Raw genomic sequence first — 16,058 nt, forward strand, 5'->3', positions numbered from 1 at the left:
CACACAAGCCTGACGGGTAGAAATATATGTACAATACTTAGATAAACCCTCTGAGGTTTTAACAGATGCAGATAAACTGCTGTACATTGATGACATTATATTGAAACAAATTATGTACCAGAAATACCAACTTCAGCTACAAATCGCAAGAAAACATCATGTCTTATTGTGTTCAGAGCCTTTTAGAAATCAGTAAAAAAAGCAAGATAATCTACTTCTCTTTTTACAAGAGCTAAAGCCTGGAGACAGAAAATGTGATCAATTGTCGAATACCTTGCTCTGACTCATTAACAAGATTTTAAACGCATATTCAAAATATAGGGAAATGTTTTTTTCTAGCCGTGTCAATGAAAGATATACACCTTTATTATTTGGGTAACTTTCACATCCAGATGTGAACAGATGGCATATAATAATCTTTCCCCAAATGCATGGAACGTCACTATCAATCTTTTTATTAAACAGTGCTGTAAGTAAAGGTACACTGGAAGCACTTGATGCTTTAAGAAACATTGTGCTATACCATGAGGTTCAGGGGCCTTATTGTTAGGAGAATGTAAAATATGAAACTAAACTACCTGCTCAGTGCCCTAAGGATCTATATCAGAAGTTATGACAGATTCGGAGTGTAGTAAAAGATGAAATGACAAAAAAGATGTCCAATGTACCTATCCCCAAATTCCAAGCTTTATGAAATAAGCTTCCATTCGTATATTCCACAACACTGGATCAATTGTGAGTGATACAAGTAGATATTGTACCACCCACGGATTTGCAGTGCACGATCTCCTAGCACCGTGACGTCATCAAGTCCAAACGAAGTCTCCAAGGAGATATCGTATGATCTCACACAAGCAATATCCCCTGTGGCACACAGTTTTAGGTTATAAAATCGTAGTGTTAGTGTTCAGTGTTAGTCATGATGGGTACATGATACCTTATTCTGTGTTAATGTTTCATTTCCAGGTACCTATGGCATTCATGATCATCTCCATCATATTGCTGGTCTTTGTGACTGACTACACACTAGGTAAGAAACACGCCTATTAGTCGCCTCTTATACAAACATCGGTTACTGTAGATCCGTTCTGAAGCGATTCTTCACGGAATTCACATTCAGGACGTGGAATTGGAAGGAATTTCCACACATCATGTATCTTTGTGTCCGGTATGTAGTTAGAGTATGGCCAACCAGACGTCATATTATGAAACAGGCTTAAGGAAATATTAACTTCATCTATGAAAGTTAAAAAAAATAAACATTTAAAAATAAGTTAGTGATAACGTGATAATGATTTCGGTGCATCAGTGATTGTAAATGCCGTCAGCAAGAATTGAACGTCTTCGTCCAGTGAAGCCATTGTACATTGCTTTTCCTTTGGTCCACTTGTCATACATCATAGTCTCAAGCGTCCACTTTATGAAAATTGACAGAAGGTGCCCTGAATTTTTACATCATAGTGTTTCACTTTGTAGAGAGGTAATCTTGTAAAGCAAAGCTTCCGAGATATGGTGAATGTTTTCCAGGTCCATTTGATCGTTGTAAAGATGTTCATCAATCTCAATCGATCTCCAACGTTAAAAATGGTTAAGTCTGATTGACGTCACCTCGGTTAGGCCAGTACAAATAGTGGTTTCTTCGCCTTTGGTCACTTTAAAGAATGGCACACCGGTGGTTCTAAGATACGTTTCATAACAAATGTCAACAAAAACTTGTAGTTATCTGCATTCTCGTATAGTCACTCAAAGGTGAAACATCATTTACAGTACTGTTTGGTTGTACTTTTAGAGATGTGTTGTATTCGAAGGTGGAAGGAGACTGTTAGTCAGTTAAGGAATCGTTTATTCTTGAGTTGTTGTACATCGGCTAGAGGCTCACATTGTCAAGAGGGTAAACGGGTCAGGTGAGAGTTACCTCCCTTACCTGATGCTCGGTACACATACCACACTAATATTTCCTTAGGTGAATCTTTAAATCCCTTACACTCGTTAAAACCCTTAACAGCTTTCTGTTGGATAAAACCAACTGAACAGTAACATAACTCTATTTCTGTTACGAACTGGATTGTATGATATTCGTGTTGTAAAGAATGAACTTTTAAGCGTTTATAAATCAATTGAATGTCTTTTCTCAACAGATCTTTTTAGGGTTTTCTCAAATTAAATCAAATTAAATATCAATGTTCACATTCGACTGCGTCCCAGTTAAATAGTGTTTATATCTCAGACGGTTGGTTGGGCTGCGGCTGGTCTCAATGGCGTACTAGGGGTCGCCAATGCTCGTGATGCTAGACCAACCGTTTCCACAGCTGTCAACTCCGAGATGGTCTGACTGTCTAGGGTTACACCTTCCTTCTGTTGTGGTACTTTTTTGTCCATGCCGAGCTCTGAATTATCCAATACAGCTGGGTTCATAGGCATGTCGAATGTCTTGTCACTGGCACGGTTGGTAGCCCAAGGGGGCCGGAGTAGCTGCGACCCAAGGATGTTTTGCAGATTATGCTTTTTGTACACCAACTGTTGATATAACACTCCCTTAGTGGGGATAGTGTCCACGTAGTACGAACAGTTAACTGTGACCCTGGTCACTGTTCTCAGATGATCAATATTTCTTTGCTACTGCCTCCCGTCATCTAGCACCACTTGCGGAGGCCCTTCTTTTTGTGGTGGAAAAGTTATTCATCATTCTGTTTATTCAACACGTTTTCTTGCAGATCTGAGCGAGCAAGTGCTATTCATGTCTTAATTTCTCAGGTCATGAATAAACTTGCAGATGCCCAGTCTGTAGTGAAAGGCGTCGTGCGATATTGCAGTAGGAAGCATGCAATACTGTTGAATTGTCAGTGAATTGAGTTGCTGGTTGCAGGCATGTTGTTGAACATCTGAACCATCCGTTCTGCTGCACTGTTACTAGTTGAATATGGAGCAACTTTCACAGGTGTACTCCGTTCATCATCAAGTATTCTTTACGTCAGGATTGTGAGCTGGTATCGCTTACTTCCTGGTTTGGTGAGCCGTACTTGGTGCACAGGTCGCCAACTATATTAAGTGTTGCCTCATCCGTCGTACGTCTCATATGTACAAACTGTGGCTTCTTGGAAAGAGCTTTGACAACTATGAGACATCCTTTAGATGGCATATGGGCAAGCTCCCCAAAACAGTGACAGTTCCCTGTCGTTGTTCGCTTACAGAGGTAATTGCATCCGTAACTTCCCTGAATGACACCTCACATTCTAGTGCTACTCCATGTTCCCCAACACTTGGGTCAGTGGTAGGATGATGCTAGAAATGTTTTTTAATAAAAATTGATTACATACTACCGAGGCCTTCATGTAGTGACACTTTTCGCTCTTGAATTGCAATCCGTACTTCAGGAATCATTGAAGATCCTTGTAGAAGTGTCCGAATATTAGCACATCGTCCAGGATTGCACAAACACGATCAAGTCAACACACACACACACACACCCCCCCCCCCCCCCCCCCCCCCGCCAGTTCTATGAATCACTGGACTTGATGCCTGGAATGTATTTATCGTTGCCAGTTATTGTGACTTCTCGTCCAACAACATTTGTTGGTAAGCACACTTCAAGTCTATTTTGGCGAACTTCGTTCCACCTGACATGATTCCATAAAGCTGTTCCACAGAAGGAATCAGGAGGTAATCTGTGTGCAAGTTACTGCACACTTGTAATCCCTGCATAGCCTGACTGTATTATCGGACTTGGGTATACATATCAGTTGTGTAACCCGGTTGCTGAGCTCAACAGATTTAATTAATACTTCGTTCTGCATTCGTTCACTTTCCTCTTCCACTGCTGCATGTGACCCTGGACTATCCGGAGAGTTTCGCGACCTTCATAACGAGCAGCATTTCGCTACTGAGAAAGTCCAAATCATGGAGACATGCTGACTCCTTATGCCGTCTCCATGTGGAGGATCTATAGTTGAAGGATTCATCAGCGGAAAAGCTAAAGCCCAATCTACGATTAAAGTCAAAGCATGTGGTTCACTACAGAAAAGTAAACTTTTACTTATACTCTGGATTGAAAGTTCCTTGCGAGCAGAATCCGCGACAAAAGGCCTGCATTCTCTTCAACACTGTGAAGGGAAAGCATGCCAAGAAAAAGTTTGAAAAACATTTTGTTTGATAAACTAATGAATGTTGTAACTCTGTTTTTGGCAAGACCATGGAATATCTCAGGTGAAGTGTGGGCATCAAGCTGATTCAAGGCCAGAAGAGGCTTAGAAAATCAGAGCAAGGACAGGAATACGTGTTCATGTATTGACGGTCAACTCTCAAATGAAGAACATACTGATATTTCTGCAACCATCATTAATTGGATTTAATATGTAATATTGGAGGTCAGGCCAAAGATGTTGAAAGAATTTAGCAGTTAATTCGTCTGGTGTTGAGCGTTTTCTTTCATTTTTCATACGTTTCAATGCATTTCGTAATTATTCATATGATATCTCCGCTTCTATATTTTGTGCGTTTTCATAACTAAATGATTGGATTTTGGAACATTTCATGTAAGTCTATAGAGGAAGTACTCTATTTACTATATCATAACGCCATGCATATTCTCTTCCATCAGGGTTACATAACACGAATAGATCTTTCTCATCATACTAGTCAGCTCATTCAAACATTTTTTGTGTCATTTAAATTCTGTATATGCATTGATCAAATAATGAGTTTATAACGTAAATTGCTTCTGATTCCTCCAAAACGTTAGCACTTTCTTCATAAAAATATAGTTTATACTCATCTGGGCCATATATAAGTGGGTAAATATGCTGGTGTACTTCAATCACTATTGTCTTGTAAATTATAGTTATCCTCAAATATCCATTGTTCATAAAGTCATTCAAAATTATTGTCGAAAAGCATACATGTTCTGCAGCAGTGGATTTATACAAACAAAATAGCATTCTGAAAACGCCCCACTGTTGTTATAATAATAAATTCTTCCTGTTGCTTGGTACAAGTATGTATATCCTGTAGACAAAAACAGACAAAAGATCTTTTTTTTCTTCTTATTTAAAAAGCAAAATACCTTTTTCCTCTTAAAGTTATCATAGGACATAGTTTGCATCGTCAAACCGTAAATCAGAAGGTTGGGTTTTCCATCATGAATTTCCTTACAAATTAACTTCGTCTCAAATACATCCACTTGTACCGTCAACTTTACCTTCAAAACTGACACTTGTTGACGCAGTTCGTTAACTTCACCTTGTTGAATTGAGACTGAACTGTTACTCCCTTTGACCATTGCTACAACGTTTTCAAGTTTCAGATTTAACGTCATAAATAAATTGTTCTAGCTTTTTTCTAACATCAGTAATCACTGTAGACAGTCTGTATTCAGATTTAAGAACAACCGTCGTGCGTGCTGTTTCCTGCCTTGAATAGATCTATTCAGTTATAATGAACTCAATCTAATATTCATAGATTACTTGACCTTTTTTCCATGGGCCGAGCAGAAGCGGTACCCATCCTATCCCTAATCCGGACATGATCACAACTAGTTTGCTTCTAGATGACCATCTTTTAAAATCTTTTTAATGTCATATTCTTTGTGATTGACAGGTACGGATTGTAAGGAGGGTCAGCATTGTCCCGAGTGTGACATGGATGGAGACTGCTTACAAGGTTGTGACAAGGGCTATTTTGGAAAGAAATGCAGCTCGCAATGCAACATCAAGTGTAGATACAATACGTGTAAACTAGATCCGGGTACAGGTGCAGGCAAGTGTACTCATGGCTGTGTACTAGGGTACCAAGGCACTAGTTGTAACAGACCATGTGACAATCACGTAGTCAACTGTACCCTGTGTCCAGGAGGATGTGACGAGGGATACTGTCAGCTGGGTGATGCTTGTTTTGCCGGATGTCGAGATTCCCTGTACGGATCAGGATGCAAGACGTGTCCCAGTAGCTGCAGAACATGCAACAGGATGACAGGAGTATGTTACGAGTGTGACACCACACATTATGGAGTCAACTGTGAGAAATCGTGTGAGAACTGTGCAGGATCCTGTGTACCTGACTGTGAATGTGTTCCTGGTTTCTACGGGGGCTTCTGTGCAGAGACTTGTAGCAAAACATGCCGCCCCAAGTCAGCCCTCAAGTGTCTCACTGCAGTGACATCAAACAGTTGTAAAGGTGAATGTGACAAACACAACGCCACGTGTCTCCATGGCTGTGTGGATGGCTGGTTCGGTCCGATGTGTTCCTCTCAGTGTAATCCTGGATGTCGCCATCAAAGATGTAATGCAGCAGGTTCCTGTGCTGAAGGCTGCGAACTTCATCATTTCGGGTCAGCCTGTGAACCTTGTCCTGAGAACTGCACCAACCTAACATGTCACTTCCAAAGCGATTCGTGTGTGGATGGGTGTAAAGGTGGGTTCTACGGGCAAGACTGTAATGAAACATGTACGTTGTGTCCTCCTACCAGTGTTTGTGACAAGAACACTGGTTTTTGTGTCGAGGATTGCAGTGTCAACCCAGGATGTTCTGCAGGCCATACTAACGATTGTGAGTTATTTTTAATCATAAACATGAACTCTTAAAAATGTGCCAAAACATTTCCCACATCCATAAGATATCTGTACTGAACGCACAATTCTGATTGTACAATTTCCACTCCTTGAGTATGTATTTGAAATGTTACCTCAAATTACCCCCTGCTTTCATTTTCTACAGCTTTCCAGAACCTCTGATGATAGATGTCTTCATACATCTCTAGCTTGATACCATAATCAGTATACGCATGAGCAGTAATTAAGCACAACAGACATTTTGGTTGTGAAAGCGCGAAAACCGTGCGTGCCGTTGTGTAATATTTAAACTGGTATCTGAAATGAATATTTTTCGACTGAAACGATAAGAAACATTTGGTAACAATTTACAATAAGGAATTCAGTCAGCATGATTACATGAGCATTAATTGGATTGCCATTCTAAGGCTGATAATTCTCATTTCTAATATCCTGGTAAAGACACCAGTCAAGAATTATGTGAGACATAAAAAAAATACAATAGGGGGAATGCATTTGATTATATCTTACAACCTAAGGGATGCAGATCAATATTTGATAAAAGACTACCAGCCACAAATATTGTCAGTGACAAATGGGTGTCATTGGACGAATGTCGTGTTACTTTGTGACTGACCCACACCAAACTTATGTTGTTATGGTAAGGTGAGAAATTCTTAGTTCACCCCAAGCTGGTGGACATGTGTATGTTTTTTTCTCCCTTTGTCAGCGCTTCCGGAGATGCCACATATGAGTTCAACCACACTCATATGGTGTGTGTGTGCAGCAGTCCTTTTGGCCTCGCTTGCCAGTTCCGTATGCTGGGTCTGTTGTCACAAAGGCATGTGTGTACAAAGGTAAGTTGTCCTTCACAGTCTCTTTGTCATCAGGGTGTTACTTATGCGTGATTGAGTGACGTTCTTCATAACAGTCGTCTCTAAGTCTGTAGTTATCAGGGCAAGTAGTATAGACAATAGTGGTTTTTGATCACCTCCTAACTTGGCCCCTTGGGAAAGACCTGATCCAAAAGATACTATTGTCTTTATTATACACCCTGATAACCTTGTAACAAGCAGAAGGGGAACTCATGGGGAAACAACGAAATCAACGAGCATATCGCTCGTGAGAAAGTAAAACTTGGTCAAGTGCAAAGCATTTAATAAAAAAAACGATTGCATGATCTGGAAGATGAGCAAAGGACCCTGTTTGGAAGCCAGTTCCTCAAACCCAGAATCATTTGATCCCAGATCAGCCGCGTTCGTGAAACCATCAAGTGGTTCCGGAGAAGAGGACACCACTTTGGTCAACAGGATCCGAAGATGTCACTGTGGCCAGTGTCCTAATGGCACTGGCATTGATCGTATCGACCCTGGTCATGTCACTAACAGGAGCAGGAGGTAGGGCAACAACAATGCCACCGTGAGGAGGAGCTGAAGATGACCAAAGAGACTGGATAAAAACACATCTGACGTTCAATGTCGTGCTACAACCAGTCATCACACACCATGCGAGTTGAACAGATTCTACCAGAACTGCATCGGGTTGCTAAACCAAGTGAGCACCGTTTCAACGTTTGAGACTGAAAATATTTACTTTTGTAAAGCATTGCGAAATTGCGCTAAAGTTGCAACCATCCTCGACGTCCACCCCGGTGTTCATCCGGGCATCAATGCCGTCGCTTTTAAGGGTTAAAACACTCAAGGTGCGTCCATATTCAATGTATATGACAGCATTTTACATACAAGATTAGTAACGTGTATGTCACGCTCACGGAATCGTGATCAGCAAACCAATGCTGCATGAGGTCATAATGGACAAACATAAGCACTGAGAAAAACAACAACAATGTACGCCACATTACGGTTATTATGTGTGCATGCTGAACGATGAAATATTTTAATACTTCAGAGGCAACCTCAAACTCTACGAGTCGGACGGCATGCTCACACTACTGAACAGAGAATGAACCAGCAAAGTAGGCAGACCCTTCTCAGTGAGACGAATTAGACCCTTCAGATAGCCATCGCCTCGCTACTCGTCTGGCCATACATGATTAGCGGGCAGATACACACGCACAGTGCTCGATCATAGCTAAGACAAGTGTTTTCAAAAAACCTTCAAACACTTATAGAATCGCTAGTCAGCATTGTACCGAAACGTCGATCCCCCAAAATAAAGAAGTTGCTCATCCATAAAGTTTGTCATTATCAGGTTATGCTATGTCAAAACATTATTGAGAGCACTTTCGGTGACTTCATCTGATTAATTAAGACTTAATTACGAAAAAAGTTGAACATTTTGCTTTTTCCCAGATCGACCCCATGCTCCTTTCCAAGTCTGTACCTTGAAAAATATCCCACTGATTTTACTCAAATTTTGCATGCACGCACGCGGTAGTATACACAATAGTGCATTTGGGATCAGGTCCTTTTCAAGGGGTCAATTTGCAAACAAGATTTAGGCATTAAGATGGGCTTGGTGAAACCCAACACAGTTAAAATTAGCGCAGTGGTTCCTTTTTTGATTACACAGGGACGAGCCAACTGTGTTTGTACTTCTTCAGTACCACCTAAGTACCCCTCTCGCATTTACATCAGCAAGGCATACACCCGTGAACAGAATTCTGGGAATAATATATATTCGGATAAACATAAAATTACGATGTAAGACATCTGAAGAAAAGATGCTTCTCCAAATTGTCGATTCCCAACGTGACATGCCCCTGGAGGCTTCCGATGTTCAGACGTAAACAACCTCCGGGGGCATGACTTATGACGCTCATCTGCAGTGACGATCTTTTCCTAAAAAATAATTTATAGATCCGACAACACCTCATAGCTATACACATTCAACAGGGATGGTCAGAGATGGATAATTATATAAATGAAGTAGTAGAAACTAAACACAAACGTCACCGGGACGTGTGCTCCTTCCAGTGATGCGATGTTTTGATGTGTGAGTTTCAGGGCATGATCGTCAAATCACGGAACTGAGCCGAGAAATCTCCAAAGATGGCCCAGCATATTTCAAGTATTACCAACACTGTTTCCGATAGGGGCACTGTGTTTATGTACAGATATTGCTTCAATTGTTCCGCGAGTGGGCTGTGTTTGTTTACATCTGAGATGCAATTCCTTCAGATTTGCTGTAATTCTTACAGTTATTTTGGGGGGCTGACTCGGTCCATCATGAGTGGATTCTGAAGTCTCCTCCCTGAGCGACTATTTGATTTACTCAAGTCTTTAATGAGTTGCTTGTCGACTCAATTTGAGGCGTACTCGCAAGAGCAGGTGCACACTTTGAGCATTCTGCTCATTAAAGAGGAGGGTCGCCATCCTGGGTCTCCTCAACACAGATCCCCATCACCTCTTACTCATGTCCTTGACATGGATGGTATCGGGCTCCTTGCCAAAGGAGATGACAATTTGAAAGAATAGGTTCTCTCTATTGGGTCTTTTTCTAATTATATTGGCATGACATTTGGAGTCGACAAATGTGATACTCTATATATGAAACATGTCAAGGTAACCAACTGAATCGGCCAAGTTACAGGGAAGGAGTTATAGATCAACTGTTGGAAGACCTGCCCTACGATTGTCTTGGAATGCAAGTTCAAGACAAGCTCCATACAATTCAAGAAAATCTGGAGCTCAGAACTAAATGCTCGAAACAATGTTAAAGCCTTGAGAGGCATTTAAGTCGGTATTCTAATATACGACAGGGGCAAGGCAAGGAATAGCCCAGAAACATTGTGTAAACATGAAGAAGTTGACATCAATAACATTTTGTTATATTTAAGTTTGCTAATACCTGTGGTGTGCCAGTCCTTTCCTATTCCTTTGGAGCAGTTGATTGGACAAAACGGGACATTCAGAATCTTGACTGCCTGACCAGAAGGATCGTGCCCGATAACAGAGCACACCACCCTCGTGCCAATGTTGTTGTACACAGTCTGAATTTTCAGATTGATCTTGTTGATGGCAATGTACTGCTGGACGGTACAGCAATGGGAGTAAATCTGGCGAAGTCCTTCAAGACTGCTCACAGTCAGTCATTTATGGAGAAGCTTCCTGAGAGTGGCAATCCAACCGATGGATGGCCTGGATGAAGTCAGCTGGTCTTAAATGTGAAACTAAGGGCTTCCTTTCTGCTCATCAGTACCAGACACTTCCCACTTTCATCACCTATATGTGATTCTAAAAGAAACTATTTTTATGAAATGTCGATTGTGCAAAGAATTTATGGACACTGTCCAACACCTTGCCAATGGATGTTCCTCCTTGGCACAAACAGCATTTAAAGAAAATGATGGCATGGTTCATTGCCTTTGCTACCTTTGTCATGCCTGTGGCTGTGACTGCGAGGTCCATACCCAGAGCATCATGGAAAATGCTGCTTTCAAACTTATGCGGCCTGAGAAAAAGACTAGCCAACATACCAGATCCTGTCCTTTTTGATAAAACCAGTGAATTTATTTATATCATGGAATTACTGCCCCCTTTGCCAGCAATGTGATTGGCAAGATTCAGGAAAAGCATTCCAAATATGCGGAATCGCCTTTGAAGCTCAAGTGCACTGTGGTCATGTTTCCCAATGTCCTCGGTTCACTTAATTTTGCACCTCCTGATCTCTTGGCGCAGATCAGGAGACTGCACGGGGTCTCCAACGGAATCACAGTCCTTCTGACACTCTGCTTCATGCAGAAAGCTGCAGTTTTGTTGAGTCTACTCTGTAAAGTTCTTAGTGTTTACGACTAGGCAGTGTTCCCAGAGAGAGGTACCATTCACTTTCTGGATTGCGTGTAGAGGGGGCCATTGCCTTGAGCTGATGATGAGCAATACCAGCCTGAACTCTCTCTCCTGCACATTTGTCTTCACCTATAATAATAATCCATTTATACATGCACATTGCATACTCAAAGCGCTGCTATTAAATGTTTGAGAAATTGTGTTGATGTGTTTCAGAGATATGACAGAAACCAACAGAGCTGGTGTCCAAATACGCCATGGTGATCGACGAATCTCTACACATGATTACTGGCATGTCCATGAGGGTGAAGGTGGTCCAGCAGTTGTGTACCTTTAGTACAGGATCCAGTTAGTGCAACGATGGATTACAGCATATGATGGTGGTTATTTCTTTGTGTAGTTTGTATATAGATTTATTAAATCGGCCATTTGTTGAATTTCAGTCACATTGTCCATACAGTTAACTCGGTTGTACAGAATAGTGACAAATCCATTTCCACCATTAGGATTCCTAATGTGCTTTAATACGTAAAGCGAGCAAACCCTTTTAACATTCTACGACATGAGCAGTTTCAAGGACGAAGACATGATGTGACAGCTGATCGTTTTCCTAATCAAGTCGTCAGACCCCACGGTGTAACACAATTTGAACGTCACATTTTCCAGCAAGGCTGGGGTCGTGTCAACACTGCAAGACCAACGCTGGACAGACAACATCGCGTCCAAACCCTCCAATGACCTGCACTTAGTCCGGATCCAATAAAAAACGTGTGGGGCGAGATTCAAAGAAAACTGAATGACCTCCAACCATGGCCGACAGCTCCGGCTGGATTCGATCAACTTTTCGCAGAGTATGGAACGAAGTGTCTATGGGCTTCTAATTCATTCCAGGTACAGACGACGCAACACCCTCACCGATGCCAATGGAGGCCATCACGATACAAACTTTGAGGTATCTCATTGGTACCAATTTTTATGCATTTATTTGTGGGAACTCTAAATGTGATTCCGAAAGTGTTTTAACCATAATGTTCAAACTTGAACGCAATCCTCCGTTTTGGTTGTGGATTAGAGCGAATTAAAGTGTGTGGTTTAAGAAACCTTTATCAGTGTGTGTTTCTTTTGTGGTTCCCTTTAGTTCATATGTCACTATAATGTAATTAACTTATCGCTGAATTCTTATTATTTTACTGTTTACAGTTTTACCCTACTGAAATAAAATATGTTTCTACTTTCTCAAGATACTTTTTTTTCTTTGAGTTCCAAAAAAATTAACCCCATAATAATTACACTGGCTCTGGTTTTGTTCGTTGAAAACATGCCCAGTTTCATAGCCCTAAACTGTTAGCCCTAAACTTTGCCAAAAATGCTAACTTTGTCAATCTTTTATCAATTTCTACTGTTGTTTTCCTCACATAAGTATTGCCAAGCATGCTCTAAAATTCCTGAAACTGTAACCAATAATTGCATTTTACGATATTTCAAAAAGCCTTATAATATTTGATGACGAAGTGGTTCTTTTTGTGTATCGCCGTAGTACCTAAGAGGTGGATTGTGACTGAAAACAACTAGGCAATATCGAAGGAAAGCGATAGCAGAACAATAAATAGAGACTAGCGACGAGAAACTTGAAAGGAGTGCCAACGGATACTCGTTAACAGCAATCGCCATCAGCAAGTTTGCAGTTAATCGTAAAGAAATGATTCACAATACACTGAACATAATATAGGTATTGTTGCAATTCACTAAAATATAAAATTGTGTTCAATATGTTCAATTGTGCAACCACACTGATATTTTGTCATATGTTGAAATCAAGAGTGTAGAAACTGTTTTAAGTCAGAGATATTGTAATAGAAGCGTCTTTTGAGTGAGTGAATGAGTTACATTATCAATACTTCAACCATGCATGCATCGTGACTAAATAAGTTATAATTTTGTACTCAATCAAAAGTAAATCATAAACACGAAGGACTGTAAAACAACCAGATTGTCATACTGTATGTTATATACTAGTATATTATATATTGTCCTCACAAAGTTGACATAAAGATCTGTATGAATTTATAAATCTTCATTCCTCTTGCCCACAATTTTAAACTATATATCACTATGAATAGCGGTGAAAGAACTATGCGTACTGATAACCGTACAAGCCCGGGGTATGAGCAAAGTAGAACGTGCTTTCACGGGAAGCAGTCGACTGGAAGGGAGGTCACTCTACAATGGCATGTAACTAGTGAACTGACCATAAAGTGAATGAATGATTGATTGAAGGATACTAGCAAAGAGACCACGAGCGAAAGCTACAGCCAGGTGGGAATGGAACACAAAGGCATGTAATTAATTCATACAAAATAACTAAATGACCTTAACTGGGGCACCTCATAGTATATACTTAAAACTATTAATCATGTCTGAAATATTTTTATCACAGAAGACAATATAATATACAACTGAGGCTATAGATCGCCAACAACTGCTCAAGGTAGGTCAGCATACCAGGGATATGTCTAATAAAAGCGAAATCAGCCCAAACAGTTTAATTGACAAGTGCATGAAATACAACATGATGCGTCTTCCACTTTCAGTAGACACGAATGTTTGCCGCAACATGACTTTATCATGGCGAGAAAGAATATGTGTGATCTTCATCCTTGGTCTCATGACACAGAGCTCAACATTGGTATTCAAGCTACTTCGAGATCGTTTGCATGTTTAATTAGAGGGTCGGAGATCGAAATACAGGAAATTTGTGCTTGCAGTGCACTTCTCTACAGAAGTTTATGGAAGCATCAGCCTTACAGTTGAAACTGATGCCAGTATGACAAACAGATGCATCATCTTCGACTAAAGATAAATTGATATAATGTGTCTGAAAAAAGAAACATATATTATCAAGTTCTGAAAGATCGGTACGTTTCGCAGATCCACCTCTGAAACAGACTCGTGATGATGACGAAAACGTCGGCGACAGTGCCCGTATCTACGATAGTGAAACCCATGTTTTAGGACAACGGCAAAGACTAGTGAAAGCACGATCCGGTCGCATTCAGGTACAAAGAGTACAAAGGTTGCTATGTCACGTTTGAGGATGGTGTTACCAGTGCATTTGTCTTACATACTTTCTATTATAATAATGAAAGTTTGACTTACTAAATAGTTGATATCGTTTGCACACTTGGGGAACTGAATCCGAAAGGAGCTTGGTACCGAAAATGGCACCTGCGACAAGCGCTGAAGTTTTACCTAACATTTGATGCAAATGATTTTAGACTATAACCATCATGGCGTTATTTGCCTGTTATAGACAGATTATGCGGTACAAATGATTATGCATGATATACAGTCTTTGTATAAAACGTGGTCGTAACAGCTAACTGTCAATATTGCAAGCACTAATACCCCTCATGGTATTAGTGACATTTGTGATCTGGTTAAAACTTGTTCTGTCGTCAGCAATACTACTGAATCTATTTCTGCACCCAATCTGAACAGAGATGAAAGTGTTAGCTACGTCAGATGTATCTACAGACAGACAGAGAGAGAGAGAGAGAGAAAGAGAAAGAGAGAGAGAGAGACAACAACAAAAGACATTATCACTAGGACACCAAGCCTCATTGTTCACACCGGAGACCATACGTACATTTCCTGTTATATGGTCTCAGGTTACACAAACTGTAACGCAACGCCACAAATCAGAATCAAACTTGTCTTCTTATAAACATGTGACACTCTTCCTGTACATTTAGACATTGTGCTGCTGGGATCAAAGAATGGAACTGTATGACATACAGCTATGCAATCTCTTTGTAAGATCGACTGGAAAAATAAAGGGAAAGCCTAAGGAAGTGCAGAGATTGGTAGGGGAGGGTGCCGAGGGGTTGGTCAGGAGGTGCTTTTAGCGCGGGAACACAATTAGTCCGCACGAGAGAAAATGAAATACCGACGACTTGCAATCTAACAAAAATCAGCTCTAGAAGAAAACTAATAATTACTCCCTTTAGTTGCAACTGCGCCCTTGTACCAAACTGGCAAAACGCACAAATAAATGATGACCGTTTAGGAAACAACCTTTTTTCATATTTATCTGACAAATATTAAGCATTTGTTTCGAGAGTCGGTCTGTTATTTTTATTGCACTCATCGTTGGATTGATACTTTTATGTCTATTTGTTTGAGTAAGACTGCGGTCTATCCATCCATTTTGTCTCAAAGGGACTGTAGTGAATTTGGATCCCGATCCTATAAAAATGTCAAATTGGATATTGTAAGTGGATATTGTTGTGGTATTTTTTGAGGATGTTGTTGTGGAGTTGGATCAACGAAGAATGAAGTATCAGCAGTTTGCAAAACAGTTTATTTCCAAACTGCTGGAATACCTTTCTCAAGATTCAGCCACAATGCTAGTTCAATCGATTATCATTTCACGACTGTATTATTCTAATTCCTTGTTATACGGCATATCAAGATCTTCAACATTCATTCAAACTGCTCCAAAATACAGCTGCTAGTGTCAATACCAGGACACCTATGTACCAACGTATCTTTCCTGCTCTCAAACAACTCCATTCGCTCCCAGTTTCCAAGAAGACTCAAGTTCAAAATCCTATTCCTTATCCTAAAGCCCTTGGTCAGTGTTACACACCAAGACAGAACTTCCTAACGCAAGACCCTTCCCTAAAAGTCTCGATGTACCAGCTATGGGTGAATGCAGTATCACATGTGCAGCAGCATCTATGTGGAAAGTTCTGCTAGACCGCATAAG

At 40.5% G+C, this 16,058-nt stretch overlaps 1 protein-coding gene across 1 annotated transcript; it reads left to right on the forward strand.

Annotated features, from left to right (window-relative positions):
• Window positions 1-972: 972 nt before the first annotated feature.
• LOC137280723 (cell death abnormality protein 1-like) lies at window positions 973-12,525 on the forward strand. The gene is made up of 4 exons (XM_067811945.1): window positions 973-1,030; window positions 5,593-6,540; window positions 7,273-7,399; window positions 11,507-12,525. The coding sequence occupies exons 1-4, from the start codon at window positions 973-975 to the stop codon at window positions 11,625-11,627; spliced, it is 1,254 nt and encodes a 417-aa protein (XP_067668046.1). The 3' UTR covers window positions 11,628-12,525.
• Window positions 12,526-16,058: the final 3,533 nt, after the last annotated feature.

This window comes from Haliotis asinina, chromosome 4 (assembly GCF_037392515.1).
Source record: "Haliotis asinina isolate JCU_RB_2024 chromosome 4, JCU_Hal_asi_v2, whole genome shotgun sequence".
NCBI lineage: Eukaryota > Metazoa > Mollusca > Gastropoda > Lepetellida > Haliotidae > Haliotis > Haliotis asinina.

Excerpts from the sequence above, each read along its gene's own strand:
- LOC137280723 (XM_067811945.1), top strand. The coding sequence starts at position 973 with ATGGCATTCATGATCATCTCCATCATATTGCTGGTCTTTGTGACTGAC. Across the intron at positions 1,031-5,592 it reads TGTGACTGACTACACACTAG|GTACGGATTGTAAGGAGGGT; the intron begins GTAAGAAACACG and ends TGTGATTGACAG. Across the intron at positions 7,400-11,506 it reads AAAGGCATGTGTGTACAAAG|AGATATGACAGAAACCAACA; the intron begins GTAAGTTGTCCT and ends GATGTGTTTCAG.